We start from the raw sequence: 16,226 nt of genomic DNA, 5'->3' as shown, positions 1-16,226 counted from the left end.
GGAGAGCACGTGATGTGATGAGTACTGGGTGTTATACGCAGCTGATGAATCATTGAACACATCTGATACACTATATGTTGGCTAATTGAATTTAAATAAGAAAAAAACACTGTATTAGCTTTAGAGTGGAGGAATCTGGCAGAGAACACCTGAGCCAAGCGAATGACGGTAACATCGGCTGTAGAGAACACATTGCTATCAGGTGCCTGATGCACCCAGGACACATCACCGCTGTGGTATTGTTGCAAAAATAAAATAAATTATACCCCACACCTCCAGCCTGTACCAATGTCTCCCTGTGTCACCGGCCTTGGACCTCCGTCCTCACCTGGACTCCAAATAGACCCCAGCGGCTCATACTCCACCGGCGGCCCGGGCACCTCCGACAGGTCTAAGAGCAGGTGCTCCGGCCGCCCTGTGGGCCTGGCCACGTGTGCCCCGGGCTGCACTGGCCAGACAGCATCGGACAAGTGCAGGTGCTGTGGCCAATGTGGGGGAGAGCCTGTTCCAGATGTCAACAGAGCAACGTGCACAGAGCTGCAGGGTTTTTTTAAACATTTTTTCCGGGCACCTGGGTGGCTCAGATGGTTAAGCGTCTGCCTTCGGCTCAGGTCATGATCCCAGGGTCCTGGGATCGAGTCGCGCATCGGGCTCCCTGCTCAGCGGGGAGCCTGCTTCTCCCTCTGCCTCTCTTTCTGTCTCTGATGAATAAATAAAATCTTTAAAAAATAAAAAAATATTTTTTCTGTATTACCCTGACCTGCTTGCTACATTCCTGTTTCTGTGGAATACAGGAATTACAATAAAAGTTGACTTTTAAAGAAAGAAAATTATAATCTGAATCTAATCATGAGAAAACATCAGCTTTATGCAAATATCAAGCCACATTTAGCTTCGAAGACCCGTAATCTCCAGTGTATTTAAGTAGTTTTTTTTTTTTTTAAGATTTTATTTATTTGTTCGACAGAGAGAGAGAGTCAGCGAGAGAGGGAACACAAGCAGGGGGAGTGGGAGAGGGAGAAGCAGGCTTCCCGCGGAGCAGGGAGCCCAACATGGGGCTCAATCCCAGGACCCTGGGATCATGACCTGAGCCGAAGGCAGATGCTTAACGACTGAGTCACCCAGGCACCCCTAAGTAGTGTTTCTTTTTTTTTTTTTTAAAGATTTTATTTATTTGACAGAGAGAGAGATAGCGAGAGCAGGAACACAAGCAGGGGGAGTGGGAGAGGGAGAAGCAGGCTTCCCGCAGAGCAGGGAGCCCGATGTGGGGCTCGATCCCAGGACCCTGGGATCATGACCTGAGCCGAAGGCAGACGCTTAACGACTGAGCCACCCAGGTACCCCCTAAATAGTGTTTCTTTAGCAATCTACACAGCAAGGTTCTCTTTTTTCAGAAAATTCTGAATTATTTTAGACCACCAATGCCTTCCTGTTTATTTGCACTTTTTAAAAAATTTTTTAAGTGGGCTCGTGGGGCTCGAACTCATGACCCTGAGATCAATACCAGAGCCCATATCAAGGGTCACTTAACCTCCTGAGCCACCCAGATGCCCCAATTTGCACATTTTCTGAACATCTTGCACAGAGCTGATGGAGCATCCAGATGGAACCCAAACATTAAATGTTCTTCCACGTGGATACCCCAGGACCCGGCCCCAACCCCAATCTTGGGTATCCACACATCCCCACATTGCTCTGTCACAAAGGGAACATTTCCAATAGCTGAAGGCCAATAATTCACAGTGGGAGTTGCTCAAGGCGTAAACGCAGCCAGGCTGGATAACGTCGAGAGGAGGCTCTGGGACACACGGGAGAAGAGTTCACAGAACCCTGACTGTCATGAGAAAACCAGGAAAAATATTAGTTGAAAACATACGTGTTAGGACCACCAGAGCTGGAGAAGTAAATCTTTCCATGTTCCAAATCCACGGCATTTCAGGAGGAAAAGAGGACTCGGCTCCGGGACATGACATTTACCTGAGAACCCGCCCGTAGCTTTCTCTTCCTTCTCTGGGTTTCTTCTGTAAGTGAGATCATATGGCGGAATCACGTGTGCATCTCGAGAATATTCCTTAAAGGTGCCAGCACAGCTCCTTCACCTGCTCCCACTGCATCCCAGGCAGAAGGACCTTGAAATGCAAAAAGGTGCCTGGCTGGCTCAGTGGGTGAAGCATGCATGAGTTCCAGCCCCGTGTTGGAGGTAAACTTTACTTAAAAAACAAAAAGGTCACCCTCTCCTGCCCTTTGTCTCAGGAGAGATTCAGGATCAGTGAGCTCCTACATGGAGACCAACACATGAATTTCTCCTTCCCTGTCTTCACATGCCCCCCCCCAGACACCCATAAATTCTGGTACAGCAGTGGGGAGTCCTAGCTGCACTGACCCGTCCCTTGCAAACCCACCCATGGCAGACCCTGTCCCCTCCCCTGGGACCAAAGTCTGCGATCAACTCTCCTAAGTGCACCTGGGAGCCCTTGTGCTCCTGGTCTCATCTTACAATCACCTGGAGCACGTAATTAAAGCAACATTGATGTTTCCACCCTGACCAATAGATAGACTAGGGGTGGAGGTGGGGCACACAGATGATGGTCGTTCTTAAAATCTCACATGGATCCTAACTGGAAGCCTGGGCTGAGAGGCACTTACCTAAGACTTGCTTCTCAAGCTTTAATGTGCTTGAAGTCATTAGGTGTTCTGGACCCACTCCAAGAAATGGTGATTCTGTAGGTTTGGAGTGGGGCCCATGAATTGACAGCTTTTGCAAGTTCCCTGTTAGTGCTGATGCTGGCCCCCGAGACCCCTTATCAGCATGAAGCCAGAGAAGGCAGGCCCAGCACACCAGAGCCCTTCATAGCCACCATCTTCACGCTAACATTGTTGGTGTGGGTTCCCAGGGAAGACGGACCTAGAAGATCATACTTGTTGCTGTCCCTTTAAAGTTTCCAGAAGGCTTGAGAAGGCAGCAATATCTGAGCAAGTCTGTATTTGGACAACGACGTGTGGACGTTCACTGATGCAATGTTTACTGAACATCTACCATGTGCTCACATGTGCTTTATGGTTTACCGTGCCGGGAACCTCACAAGCATGATGTGGGTCAATCCTCATAATGCCCTGGAGGTGGGGCACTAAGGGGGGGGTGTCCCATATTCCCATGAAGATTTAGATACTTAGATACTTGGCCCAGACTTTTTAAGATTTTTATTTATTTATTAGAGAGTGTGTGCACATGCAGGAGAAGGGGCAGAGAGAGAGGGAGAAGCAGGCTCCCCGCTGAGCAGGGAGCCCGATGCGGGGCTCGATCCCAGGACCCCGGGATCATGACCTGAGCCGAAGGCAGATGCTTAACCGACTGAGCCACCCAGGCGCCTCGTGAAGGGAGATTTTTTTTAATACTGTTTTATTTCATTCTGACTCATACTTGATTTCCTCTCCTGGGGAGGCTCTCGCTTCTATTGTGAACGAGGTAGAGGCACAAACTTGGGCACATTGACAATGTGGTGTCCTACCCTCCCTGGGAAGCACAGAGCAAAAGGGGCCTCGGGAAACAGACGCTGCCACGAAGCCTGCCAAGCCCAGGTTTTTCCAGGACAGAGGTGGACCACGCTGGGGACAGAGCTCCCGCTGGTCGATCTTAGATCCTGTTCACGTCGCCCACCTCTCGGAAGCACTGAGCATGATCTAGTAAAGAGGTTACCCATCACTCCAAAGATTCTTTCCTCGTGCTTCCCTGAAATCATACCTGGATCCTCCAATCTAATTTGTCAGATCTTTACATTCTTCATAATATCATCTGAATAGAATCATATATTATATAACTTTCTGAAACTGGCTTCTTTCACTCAGCATAATGCCCTTGATAGTAAACCACGCTGTGGTGTATATTAATTAGTTCATTCCTTTTTATCACCGAGTGAGATTTCGTTGTATGGATATGCCACAATTTGTTAATCCAACAATTACTTGTTAAACATTTGGGTTGTTTCAACTTTGCCAATTACACTCTAATGCATAAATATTCCATGGATGTCTTTTTTGGTGATGTAATTTTTTAAAATTTCTATGTGTAAATATTTGAGGTATTCTGAAAAATGTATATTTTACAATCATTTACTCTTCAGATTAAATGTTTAGATTCCATCTGAAATGAGGTCATAGAGTTTTGCAATAATCTTCACAATGTATCAAAAAAAATTTTTGAAGACCCTGGTACATCACAAAACCCCCAAATTCTCAGATGAAAGTCTGAGCTGTAAGTAATCTGCTAAGACTGGAGAATAGGGGCGCTTGGGTGGCTCAGTCGTTAAGCATCTGCCTTCGGCTCAGGTCATGATCCCAGGGTCCTGGGATCGAGTCCCATATCGGGCTCTCTGCTCCGCGGGAAGCCTGCTTCTCCCTCTCCCACTCCCCCTGCTTGTGTTCCCTCTCTCACTGTGTCTCTCTGTCAAATAAATAAATAAAATCTTTAAAAAAAAAAAAAGACTGGAGAATAGAGACAACTGTGAACTAGTTTTATAGGGACTCTCTGGATCCCTTACCTGTTCTCATGATCCTGGCGCTAATAGTAGCTTTGGATTCATGATGGGAAGGAGGACTTTGTTATGTTATTATTTGCCCATCAGCAGAACTCAGTGTGTGGGTTGAGGGTGATGCAAATACCCTGTGACATGGGCACACAAAATACTGTTTGTCTTACCTAATAAACCAGGGAACTCATGATGCCCTCTGGAGAGTTTTATCCCACAAGGTAAATTTAATAGGGCAAAGGGGAATATTAATTTGTTTTCTCAATGCACGTTGTATCTCAATGATATGAATAAGAATGGAACAAATCAATGAGGCAGGAGAAACAAATATTTCTTACAGAAGAATGCTAAATAGTATACACAGATACTCTTTTTTTTTTTCAAGATTTATCTTTAAAAAAAAAGATTTATCTACCCATTTTAGAGAGAAAGTGAGCAGGAGGGAGGCGCAGAGGGAGAGAAACTCAAGAAGACTCCCTGCCAAGTGTGGAACCCAATGCAGGGCTCAATCCCACAACCCTGAGATCAGACCTGAGCAGAAATCAAGAGTCGAATGCTTCACCCACTGCGCCACCCGGGTGCCCCAGATACTACTCTTCCTAAGAGGTGGAGATTAATTCACCTGCTAAGCTTATTGACTCCCTTCCAATCAATGCAGAATGGGGATGGGCAGATAGCAATTTTACAGTGGAGAAACTGGAAAACACTACCAACAGTTGATAACCAAGTGATAGAGATTAACACCGCCCGTGATAATGGTTAATTGCATGAATTCCCTGATGTGATATGATGTAATCAGATGAGATATGAGATGTTTTTATAAAAATCTATAAACACTGTCTAATCAGACAAAAACATCAGACAAACCCACTTTCAGAGGTATTCTAGAAAGTACCTGGCCAGTCCTCCACACACCTTCCAAGTTCATAAAAACCTAGGAGACAGAGAATCTGACAGAATCTGACAGAGAGAAGAGGAGGTGGGAGACACATGTTGGCTACATGTAATGTGGTATCCTGGAAGAAAAAAAAAAAGACATTTGTGTTAAAACTGATGAAATAAGAATAAAGTCTACAATTCAATTTCTACCGTGTGACAGTGTTGGTTTCTTAGTTTTCCGGAATGTACAATGGTAACGTAAGATGTTAACAACAGGGGAAACAGGCTGAGCGGAAAATGGGAGTTCTCTGTATGTTCTTTGCTATTTTCCTGCAAATTTAAACTGATTCCAAAGTAAAATATTTACATTAAAGTTGCAACCCCGGTGCCCGGGTGGCTCAGTCGGTTAAGCATCTGCCTTCTCCTCAGGTCATGATCCTGGGGTCCTGGGATCGAGCCCCGCATCGGGCTCTCTGCTCGGCAGGGAGTCTGCTTCTCCCTCTCCCTCTGCTTGTGCTGTCAAATAAATAAATAAAATCCTTAAAAAAATAATAAAGTTGCAACCCCTTATAATTTAATTTATTCACAGATATTTACATTAAATTATGTGTGAGTTGATATCCACTGTTTCTTTCGAATGTGTCCATTTGCTCTGGTGGGTGATTTCAAAATCAGGAAAACTCATTAAACAAAACAGATTCAATAGATTCATGTCTCTGGTCTCCAAATTACTACTCCTCTACTAATCCAAGCTTGATGAAGACTTTCTTCATAAGCTTGTCTCCTCAAATTGGAATTGCAGACACCCACCCCGAAATCTGCTTCTTAGCAACCAGCCAGTTAGGCCCCAAGAACTAATCCAGAACAATCTATCTTCTACAGACCCTGAAAATTGATTCATTTTTATCACAGACATAAAACGTCTATGAAATGTTTGTTTTCCACCTCTATCCTTTCAAAACATCAGCTAACATATCCTCCTGCAAGATTCTCCTTTCGTCCCCTGAAGTTCACAATTCCAATGTTCAATTGAAAATATTTTTAATATGCTCGTCCTTCTCCATACACGTGTTTTCTTATTTCAAATGCCTACCATTCTCTAAGGATGTAAGACACAATTTGCACAACCTGGTCGTCATGGTCCTTCACAACTAAAACCTAATTGTCCCCCAGCTTTACCTCAGGCCACCTGCATCCCAATACAGAACCCAGAACCCTCTACACTGAATTCTCTGAAGGATCATCCCACACACTATTCCTTTTAAAGGCGCTGGCGTTACTATCACATGGCCAGTAAATCTTGAGAAAATTTGGTATCTCACATTAAAAATTATACATCCAGGGGCGCCTGGGTGGCTCAGTCGTTAAGCGTCTGCCTTCGGCTCAGGTCATGACCCCAGGGTCCTGGGATCGAGCCCCTCATCGGGCTCCCTTCTCCGCGGGAAGCCTGCTTCTCCCTCTCCCACTCCCCCTGCTTGTGTTCCCTCTCTCGCTGTGTCTCTCTCTGTCAAATAAATAAATAAAATCTTTAAAAAAATAAAATAAAATAAAAATTACACATCCAAAGACACTTCCAGTATCTCTACATTATTTCAGGACTGTTTTATTTATTGGACTCTGAATTTCTCCACTACAGCCATTAATAAAATGCAATTACATGAGTAGTTACATAATAATTACATAGGATTTCTTTTTTTTTTTTTTAAGATTTTTTATTTATTTATTTGATAGAGAGAATGAGAGAGAGAGAGCATGAGAGGGGGGAGGGTCAGAGGGAATAGTAGACTCCCCGCTGAGCAGGGAGCCCGATGCAGGACTCGATCCAGGGACTCCAGGATCATGACCTGAGCTGAAGGCAGTCGCTTAACCAACTGAGCCACCCAGGCGCCCCAATAATTACATAGGATTTCATTTACAAGTCGCCATTATTCGCTATTGTTGGAGCAGAAATCTCTGATTATTCAAAACTGGATGTAAAATGAGACTAATTTTGCTGAAGATTCCTTGAAGGATGAGTGTCTAAGCGGCTGAACGCAGCGCAAACCAGACAGTTTATATTTTTCTGATGAGATGAGGGAATTGTGTATTTCTTCCTGTGCACACAGAGAAGAGTCTGGATACACAGTGGTCCTGACTCAAGAGAACAAAGGGGCAGGCAGTTGGAAAACATGCATTGATTAGGGCAGAGGTGTTTATCAGCCACCAACTGGTCTTGCGAAAAATAGAAAAATACATGTAAATGATGGAGAAGAGGGTGTAAAAAGACACAAAGGGGGTCACCAGCAGAAGGATGCTTCGGGTGGCTCTAATCTCGGGGGAGGATCTGGGGGACACTTTGGTCCTATAAATGTGTTGGACCCGCTGCTTATGCTTGTACGGGGTGGAAACCATGAACCCACTGGCCCAAGTTATGAGTCCCAAGCACAAAACATCATGGGAGGATACCAATACCATATACAGTAAGTCTGTGTCTTTGTCAGGAAGTGCAGAAGTACAGTATCCGAAGTCCATAGTTTCTGAAGTGTTTTTGTTGTTCCGTTTGTCAGTCATATACACAGGAACCGTAATATTTAGCATTATGTTCATGATCCAGCAGAGGATATTTGAGGGGCCAATGTATTTGGGAGCCTTCCCATTAAGCGCTGCCCACCTGGAGTTCCAGGGGCTGATATTAATGGCCTGAAAAACACTCAGGAGGCACGTGGTGCCAATGGACACACCCCTGGACACTTGTGAACAAAGAAAACAACTTTGCAACCAAAGTCATTGAGAAAATATCTCAACTCAAAAGCTGCCATGGTCTCCGGGATTCTTCTCGAGAGAATGACCAAGGAGTTGGTTAAAGTCAAGTGCCTGAGAATCAAATCTGTGGACTTTGACCTGTATCCCCTTAAGTCAGGAGATGAAGTATAACGACAGAAGAGCAAGAAGTTCCCCAGAGCTCCAACAACTATCTGGAATAGGAAGATCACAGCAAATCCCGCATCCATTAAGGCCATTCTGTCATTCTCCAGGGCTCAGTGTTCACTTTCACAAAGAGAGGACTCTGCATGAAAACATCAGCTGTGGGCTGATTGTTCGTGGAAAATAAATTCAGAATTCTCCCCTTGCTATTACTTTTCCCTGAGAATTTCTTTCAAATACACGTTTTCTTTAATTAATGATTTCATTTCCCAAGTTTAATGTATTTCTTTATATAGTGCTTATTTAGTCATAGTGCTTACTCATGCTTTATCTATTGTAAATTATTTAATATTTACAGGTGTATATGATTTACAGACAAGAAGAATTTAATTAAAATGAGGTTATATGACTCATTTAAATATTGCAATGCCCAGGTTACAATAAACTTGGTGCTTACCATCACGCTATATTGTCAGAGCTACCTGGTCATATCCTTTTTTTTTTTAAGACTTTATTTGTAACTAATCTCTACACCCAACATGGGGCTTGAACTCACAACTGAGTTCTTATTATCAAGAGTTGCATGCTCCACCAACTGAGCCAGCCTGGTGCCCCCACCTGGTTGTATCTTTAAATAATCCACATATATGCATGCATACATTGTCATATTTGAATTTATTTTAATTTAGGTTTGGTTGTGCCAATTTCTCATTTTTGTTAAAATATTTGTTCCATTAATCATCATCACTTGTGAATGAAGATGAAAACATCTTAATAAGGACCTGAATATTATCCATGAACAAAATGGATTTACCAAATATGGACCAACATTACCAAAGCAACAGAAGTAATCATATGATTTTTTTGCCAGTGGAATCCACAATAGAAATTATTGTGTAATATTTCATTTTTGCCCTAACCTATGGGATTTGTAATTTAAATAAAACATTTAGAGATAGTTAAAACATTTAGAGTAGGATCTAAATTATTCCTAATTAAAGAACATGCAATTAGCTGTGATTTTTGAAAACAATAACTCAAACTAATCAATTTGAAAAAGATAAAAAGATAAAAAACAAGCATGCAAAATGGAATCTCAAGGTATGAAATCTTGTGCATCGAATAGGAGAAATGCAAGGATGAGCCTAAAAAGACTCTCAAGCAGACTCCCCGCTGAGCACTGAGCCCTACGAGGGGCTCAATCTCAGGATCCATGAGATCATGACCTGAGCTGAAATCACAAGTCCCACGCTCAACCCACCAGCCACCCAGGTGCCCCTAATTGATGTTTTAAAGCAATAGATTAGTGAGCTAAATTACCAGATTCCTCTCCACCCACCCACCCACCTATCCTTTTCCCTTTAAAGCTGCTGGACCTGAACCCCCTGGTTGCTCATCTGCCCTGCGGGTGGTGAAGAACAGAAGTTGTGCTCTGGTGGAAGTGGGTATAAAGCTTCACATTCCGCACGGGCACGGTTTGCATGTCCCCTTCCAGCTCGTGTCCCCTGGACAGACGGCTCCAGTCCTCCATCACCTAAATGAGCCATTCTCCTTGTCTGGGTTGCAGCTTATCCCCGGTGGGGAGCCACGGTCTACACCGATCCCCGCCCAGGTCCCAGCGCCCCCTCTCGTCTCCACCCGCTAGCAACGGCAGCTTCTGACTCAAACCCTTTCCAGCCCAGTAGGAGGAAAACATCTCACCTTCTAAGTGTCCCCAGCACCGTAAGCTTTTACACTAAATTGCTGGAAACATTTACGTAGAACAGGCAGGAGGCACCCCCGCTCCGCGTTACGCCGGGGAAACACTAAGGATCCAAACCCGAAGACTAAGTTAGGTCTGGCAGATCCAGAAACGCCCCGGGGGTGGGGCCCACGGTAAGCCGATGCCCCCGCCCACTCCTCCCAGACCCCGCCCCCGCACCAGCCACCGCCCCGCCCCGGCGCCCCGCCCAGCACGGCCGTTACGCATTTCCGGCAGACCCGGAAGCGGATCCGGAGAAGGGGCAGTCTCCCTGTCTTTCCGGTTCAGGCTTGAGCGCGGCGGCCCCTCAGTCCGCAGTCGTCCGTTCGCGGGTGCGCGGGTCGCTAGGATACTAAGGCCCCCGCCAAAGTCCGGTGGCGAGCTGCCCCGTCGCGGCGACGCGATCCGAGGGCTGGGATCCGCGTCCGCTGCCGGTTAAAATCGCCCGGAAGGCATCCCTGCTTCTTCTCGGCCTCTGGCGTGGGGACACCGCCTGCCTCGTCGTTTTGCTGCTTGGGACCCTTGGCCGGCCGTCCTGACGCACCCGGGGCCGTGTGACGTCCCCTCTGGGTGCCGGGATTCTCGCCCGCCGACCGGCGCCCTCCCTGAGCGTGTCGGGCCCCCGCCGGGTTTCCTCCCTGCTCCGGGGCCGCTGCGCACCTCCCCCTGGCCTGCGGCGCCGCCCCCACAGCATCACACCGCCCCTTCCCCCGGGCTGCTCTTCTCCGTCGCTCCCTCTGCGGGAGGTGACAGGCTCCTGTCCCGTGAAAAGTCGTGTTTGTTCCGTCCCCAGCCTCATCTCCTGACCTGGCTGGCCGTGGTGTGGCTGGGGTGCAGCGTGCGGGAGCGGCCTGCTGGAGGAAGGACGGCAGGGTTCCAAGCCCACGGCCAAGAAAGCATCCTTGAGCGGTCTTTGGTGCAAAAAGGTGGTTTAATTACAGCCCGGGGACAGGACCCACGGGCAGAAAGGGATGCCCCGGGGTCATGAGGAGTGCCCATCATGCACTTGCACGTCGGGAGGGCGTTACGGGGAGCCTGAGTGTCCGAGGAATTTCAGAAGCACGGTTTCCAGGACCTTGAGGGGGCTGGCTGTTGTTGGGAAAAGGTCACTTAGGACCGCCTGATAAAACCTGAGTCGTGAGACCCTTCAGATGTGTATGGGTGGGCCATATGCTTGGGAGGATGATTGCCCGCACCTATCTCGGGGGTAGAGATAACGGAAGTTTCCAAAGGAATCTTTATACGTTAAAGTAGACTTACAGGGTCCAGGCGGTCGGGCGAGGATTGCCTCGTGCCCTCAGCAAAGTAACATCGAGGCAGCTGAGTTCCTAGAGGAATGTCACTCTGCCTGTTCTAAGGACCCGTCCGTGTGCTGTAGGGTAGTAAGGGAACTTTAACTTCCCTTCTGCCTCTGTCCCACGTCACAGCTGAGGGCTGGGATCCGCGTCTGTTGGGGTCCCAGACAGACAGGTTCCGCCACGCCCAGTGACAAAACTCAAAGGCAGAGAAACCAGTGGTGGCGAAGGAGAAAGGGATTTACTTCCGGGAGGCTGACAGCGGGAAGACAGCAGAATAGCCTCTCAAAGACTTGTCCCCAAAGTGCTAAAAATACTCCCAGGTTTTTAAGGAAAATGTAGGGCAAAGGTGGGTGGGTGAGTAGTGCAGGTAGGCAGTGGAAGTCGAAGCGATGGCGTCTGTGAGTCAATCACCGGTGGGGACTTGCTGGCTCAGAGCCATCCCTACTGCTTGAGGGGGTAGTTTCAGTTTCCCCCAGGATGCTTTGCCCTCAGGATCTTCCAGCAGATGCAGGAAAGGGACTCAGCTTCCCCCATAACTGCCTCCGTATACATTGGAAAGGAGAGCCTGCAACAGGAAGACAAGTATTTTTTTTTTTTTTTTAAGATTTTATTTATTTATTTGATAGAGACACAGCGAGAGAGGGAACACAATCAGGGGGAGTGGGAGAGGGAGAAGCAGGCTTCCCGCTGAGCAGGGAGCCCGATGTGGGGCTCGATCCCAGGACCCTGGGATCACGACCTGAGCCGAAGGCAGACGCTTAACGACTGAGCCACCCAGGCGCCCCCAGGAAGACAAGTATTAACCGAGGCCCCTCATCTGCATAATAGAACAATCTTGTTTTTCCAAACTTCTCTCTTCACCTTGCTAATGAGTTTTCTCCCCTACCCCTCTCCTTAGCTCAAGTAAGCTTCGTGGTGCCTTGTCTTTGGACTTTGGTGTCTGTGTGAATTCCCCGCACATTCACCTGTTAATCTGTCTCATGTCAGTTTGATTCTGAGTCCAGCTAGAAGGACCACAGGGCAAGGAAGGTCTTCCTCTCTGACATTCTCAATTCTCTCAATTCTCTTATTAGTCTAACAGTCAAAATAGAATCTTTGCTGTTTCAGGTATGTCATCGTGCCATCCGTGAATAGTAACAGTTCTAGCCTCCTGCTTCCCTTGTCTTGTTTCTGCCTTTACCTGTTTCCTCTGGGTCCCCACTCAGGCATCCTATGGTGAATGGGGAGAGCCCTGACTGGGCTTCTGGTCTCAGCCTCACTTTCATGAAAATGCTCCCAGTGTTGACTGCTGATCATAATGTTTGCTGAAATTTTCTTGCTGAAAAGTAATTTTTCATATGCCATATTTGGCATGATTTAACTATCAAATATCTTACTGAAGGATCTACAGTGCTCAAATATGTTTTCTTTAAATCTGTTATTTTGATGTATCGCATTAATCAGTGTTCTAATATGGAATCTTTCATTAATGGAATAAAGTGAATTTGGCTAATATTAATTGCTAACTGGCTAAATTTAAATGGCTAAAGTCATATTTATATCTTTACATTATGCATTTAAAGGAGATTCAAGTTAGAATTTCCTCTTTTTTCATTTTGTTCAGTTTTTTTTTTTTTTAAGATTTGTTTACTTATTTGAGAGAGAGAAAACGTGGTGGGGGTGAGGGGGACAGAGGGAGAGAGAGGGGAAGCAGACTTCCTGCTCTGTCCCAGAAGCCTGAGATCATGACCTGAGCCGAAGCAAAGAGTTGGAGGCTTAACTGAGCCTGAGCCACACAGGTGCCCCTCATTTTGTTGTTTTTTAATAGCCTAATATAATAATGTGAACCAATTTTTCTTCCTTAAAAGAGTTTACATCACATTGGAACTGACTGTATCTGGCTTAAAATGAATCAGACCTTATTAGATTCAGAGACCGCCAATGCCTTTTAATCTGTATATTGAACTTGGTTATTCAGATTTTCTTTTTTTTTAATTATTTATTTATTTGTTTATTTATTTGAGAGACAGAGTGTGTGATAGGAGGGGCAGAAGGAGAGGGAGAGAGAGAATCTCCAGCAGACTCCCCACTGAGCATGGAGCCTGACGCAGGGCTTGATCTCATGACCTTGAGACCATGACCCAAGCCAAAATCAAGAATTGGACGCTTAACCTACTGAGCCACCCAAATGCCCCCACATTGTTTTCTTTTTCAGTCAGGATTTGCAACATAATCTAGAAAATAATGGATTTCCCTTAAAAATATAGATGTTTTTAAAAATAGAAGGTGCTTTACAATTTTACATTCTGAGCAGAAATACTTTAGGCTTCCAGTTTCTCCACAGCCTTCATAACAATGCTTTCACTCTTTTGTATTGTAGCCATTGCAGTGGGTGTAATATTGCATTATGGTTTTGCTTTGCATTTTCCTAATGCCTGGTGATGGTGAGCATATTTTCATTTGCTTATGAGCCATTCATGTATCTTTGGTGACATGTCTATTCAAGGCTTTTTCCCATTTCTTTTTTAGTTGGGTTGTTTTCTTCATAAGTTGTAAAAATTCTTTGCATTTTTTACACCTGGAAGTGTCTTCATTTTGCCCTAATTTTTTAATGATAGTTTTGCTGGATATAGCATTCCTGTTTGACTTTTTTTTATTCTTTCAGCACTTTGAATATTTTATTACACTGCCTTCATTTGTTTACTGTTGCTGGTGAAGTGCCAGGCTTTGGTCCTGTTGTTGTTACCCTCAACGTGGATGAGTTTTCTCTCACTGCTTCAGGATTTTTTTTGTCTTTTGCTTTCAACACTTTATGATGTGTCTCTTACAACTTCTGGATTTTGAATTGTAGTTAGAAATGATCTCCTTGGGCGCCTGGGTGGCTCAGTTGGTTGGGCGACTGCCTTCGGCTTAGGTCGTGATCCTGGGGTCCCGGGATCGGGTCCCGCATCGGGCTCCCTGCTCGACGGGGAGTCTGCTTCTCCCTCTGACCCTCCCCCCTCTTATGAGCTCTCTCTCTCTCAAATAAATAAATAAAATAAAAAAAAAAAAAAAGAAATGATCTCCTTATTTCCCTATTATGGACACATTTTAAGTTTATGACTTATTTTTAAAATTTTTTTAATTTAAATTCAATTTAGTTAACATATAGTGTATTATTAGTTTCAGGGGTAGAATTTAGTGATTCATCAGTTGCATAAAACACCCAGTGCTCAGGGGCACCTGGGTGGCTCAGTCATTAAGCATCTGCCTTCAGCTCAGGTCGTGATCCCAGGTTCCTGGGATCGAGCCCCACATCGGGCTTCCTGCTCGGCGGGGAGCCTGCTTCTCCCTCTCCCACTCCCCCTGCTTGTGTTCCCTCTCTCGCTGTCTCTCTCTTTCTGTCAAATAAATAAAAAAATCTTAAAAAAAAAAAAAACACCCAGTGCTCAATGGTGCCCTCCTTAATGCCCATCACCCAGTTACCCCATCCCCCCACACCTCCCCTCCAGCAGTTCTGTTTGTGTCCTAGAGTTATGATTTGCCTCTCTGTTTTTATCGTATTTTCTTTTCCTTTCCCTTCCCCTCCCCTATGTTCATCTGTTTTGTTTCTTAAATTCCACATATGAGTGAAACCATATGGTATTTGTCTTTATCTGACTAACTTACTTTGCTTAGTATAATACCCCCAGTTCTATCCACGTCATTGCAGATGGCAAGATTTCATTCTTTTTGATGGCTGAGTAATATTCCATTGTAGAGATAGATAGATAGATAGATAGATAGATAGATAGATAGATAGATAGATGGATGTATACCACATCTTCTTTATCCATTCATCTGTCAATGGACATCTGGGCTCTTTCCATATTTTAGCTATTGTGAACATTGCTGCTATAAACATTGGGGTGCATGTGCCCCTTTGAATCACTATTTTTGTATCCTTTGGATAAATACCTAGTAGTGCAATTGCTGGGTTTTAGAGTAGTTCTATTTTTAACTTTTTTTTTTTTTTTTTTTAAGATTTTATTTATTTATTTAAGACAGAGAGAATGAGAGAGAGAGAGCACATGAGAGGGGGGAGGGTCAGAGGGTGAAGCAGGCTCCCTGCCGAGCAGGGAGCCCGATGCGGGACTCGATCCAGGGACTCCAGGATCATGACCTGAGCCGAAGGCAGTCGCTTAACCAACTGAGCCACCCAGGCGCCCTATGGTTAACTTTTTGAGGGCTTATTTTTTTTACATTTACATCTCTGATCCATTTGTACTGTATTCTGATATATAGTTTGAGATAGTGAATGAATTTGATCTTTCTCCAAATAACTACTCTGTCATTCCAACACAATTTTTAAATAGTTCATTACTGATGAAGAAACATTACAGTATCTTGACTTTACCTATTCTTTTTTTTTTTTTTTTTTTTTTAAGATTTTAGGGGCATCTGGGTGGCTCAGTCAGTTAAGCATCTGCCTTGGGCTTGGGCTCTGGTCATGATCCCAGGACCTTGGGATCAAGTCCCACTAGCCCCACACCGAGCTCCACAGCGGGCTCCCTGCTCAGTGGAGACCCTGCTTCTCCTCTCCTTCTGCCCTTCCTCACCCCCCTCACCCTCCCCCCCGACTCATGCACGCTCTCTCTCAAATAAATAAATTTATTTTTCGGGGCGCCTGGGTGGTTCAGTTGGTTAAGCGACTGCCTTCAGCTCAGGTCATGATCTCAGCGTCCTGGGATTGAGCCCCACATTGGACTCCCTGCTTGGCAGGAGGCCTGCTTCTCCCTCTCCCACTCTCCCTGCTTGTGTTCCCTCTCTTGCTATGTCTCTGTCAAATAAATAAATAGAATCTTTAAAAAAAAATTTATTTTTCAAATAAATTTTTTTTTTTTAAAAAGTGTGGGGACGCCTGGGTGGCTCAATCGGTTA

At 45.4% G+C, this 16,226-nt stretch overlaps 1 protein-coding gene and 1 long non-coding RNA gene across 2 annotated transcripts; both read right to left on the bottom strand.

The window, feature by feature from the left end:
• Positions 1-1,585: 1,585 nt before the first annotated feature.
• LOC116622386 lies at positions 1,586-5,625 on the bottom strand. Its single transcript, XR_004297565.1, has 3 exons — positions 5,422-5,625; positions 1,978-2,129; positions 1,586-1,834 (listed from the first exon to the last, which is right to left on the bottom strand). It is a non-coding gene; the product is annotated as an uncharacterized LOC116622386 (long non-coding RNA).
• A 1,759-nt stretch (positions 5,626-7,384) lies between these two features.
• LOC116622362 (vomeronasal type-1 receptor 2-like) lies at positions 7,385-8,748 on the bottom strand. The gene is given in 2 exon segments (XM_032388820.1): positions 7,385-8,137; positions 8,140-8,748. Coding segments are annotated over 2 exon segments (945 nt in total). The 5' UTR covers positions 8,405-8,748; the 3' UTR covers positions 7,385-7,457.
• Between the last annotated feature and the right edge of the window lie 7,478 nt (positions 8,749-16,226).

This window comes from Phoca vitulina, unplaced genomic scaffold (assembly GCF_004348235.1).
Source record: "Phoca vitulina isolate PV1807 unplaced genomic scaffold, GSC_HSeal_1.0 scaffold52, whole genome shotgun sequence".
NCBI lineage: Eukaryota > Metazoa > Chordata > Mammalia > Carnivora > Phocidae > Phoca > Phoca vitulina.
The sequence above is the reverse complement of the archived record's forward strand: the minus strand, read 5'-3'. Positions and strand labels throughout refer to the sequence as shown.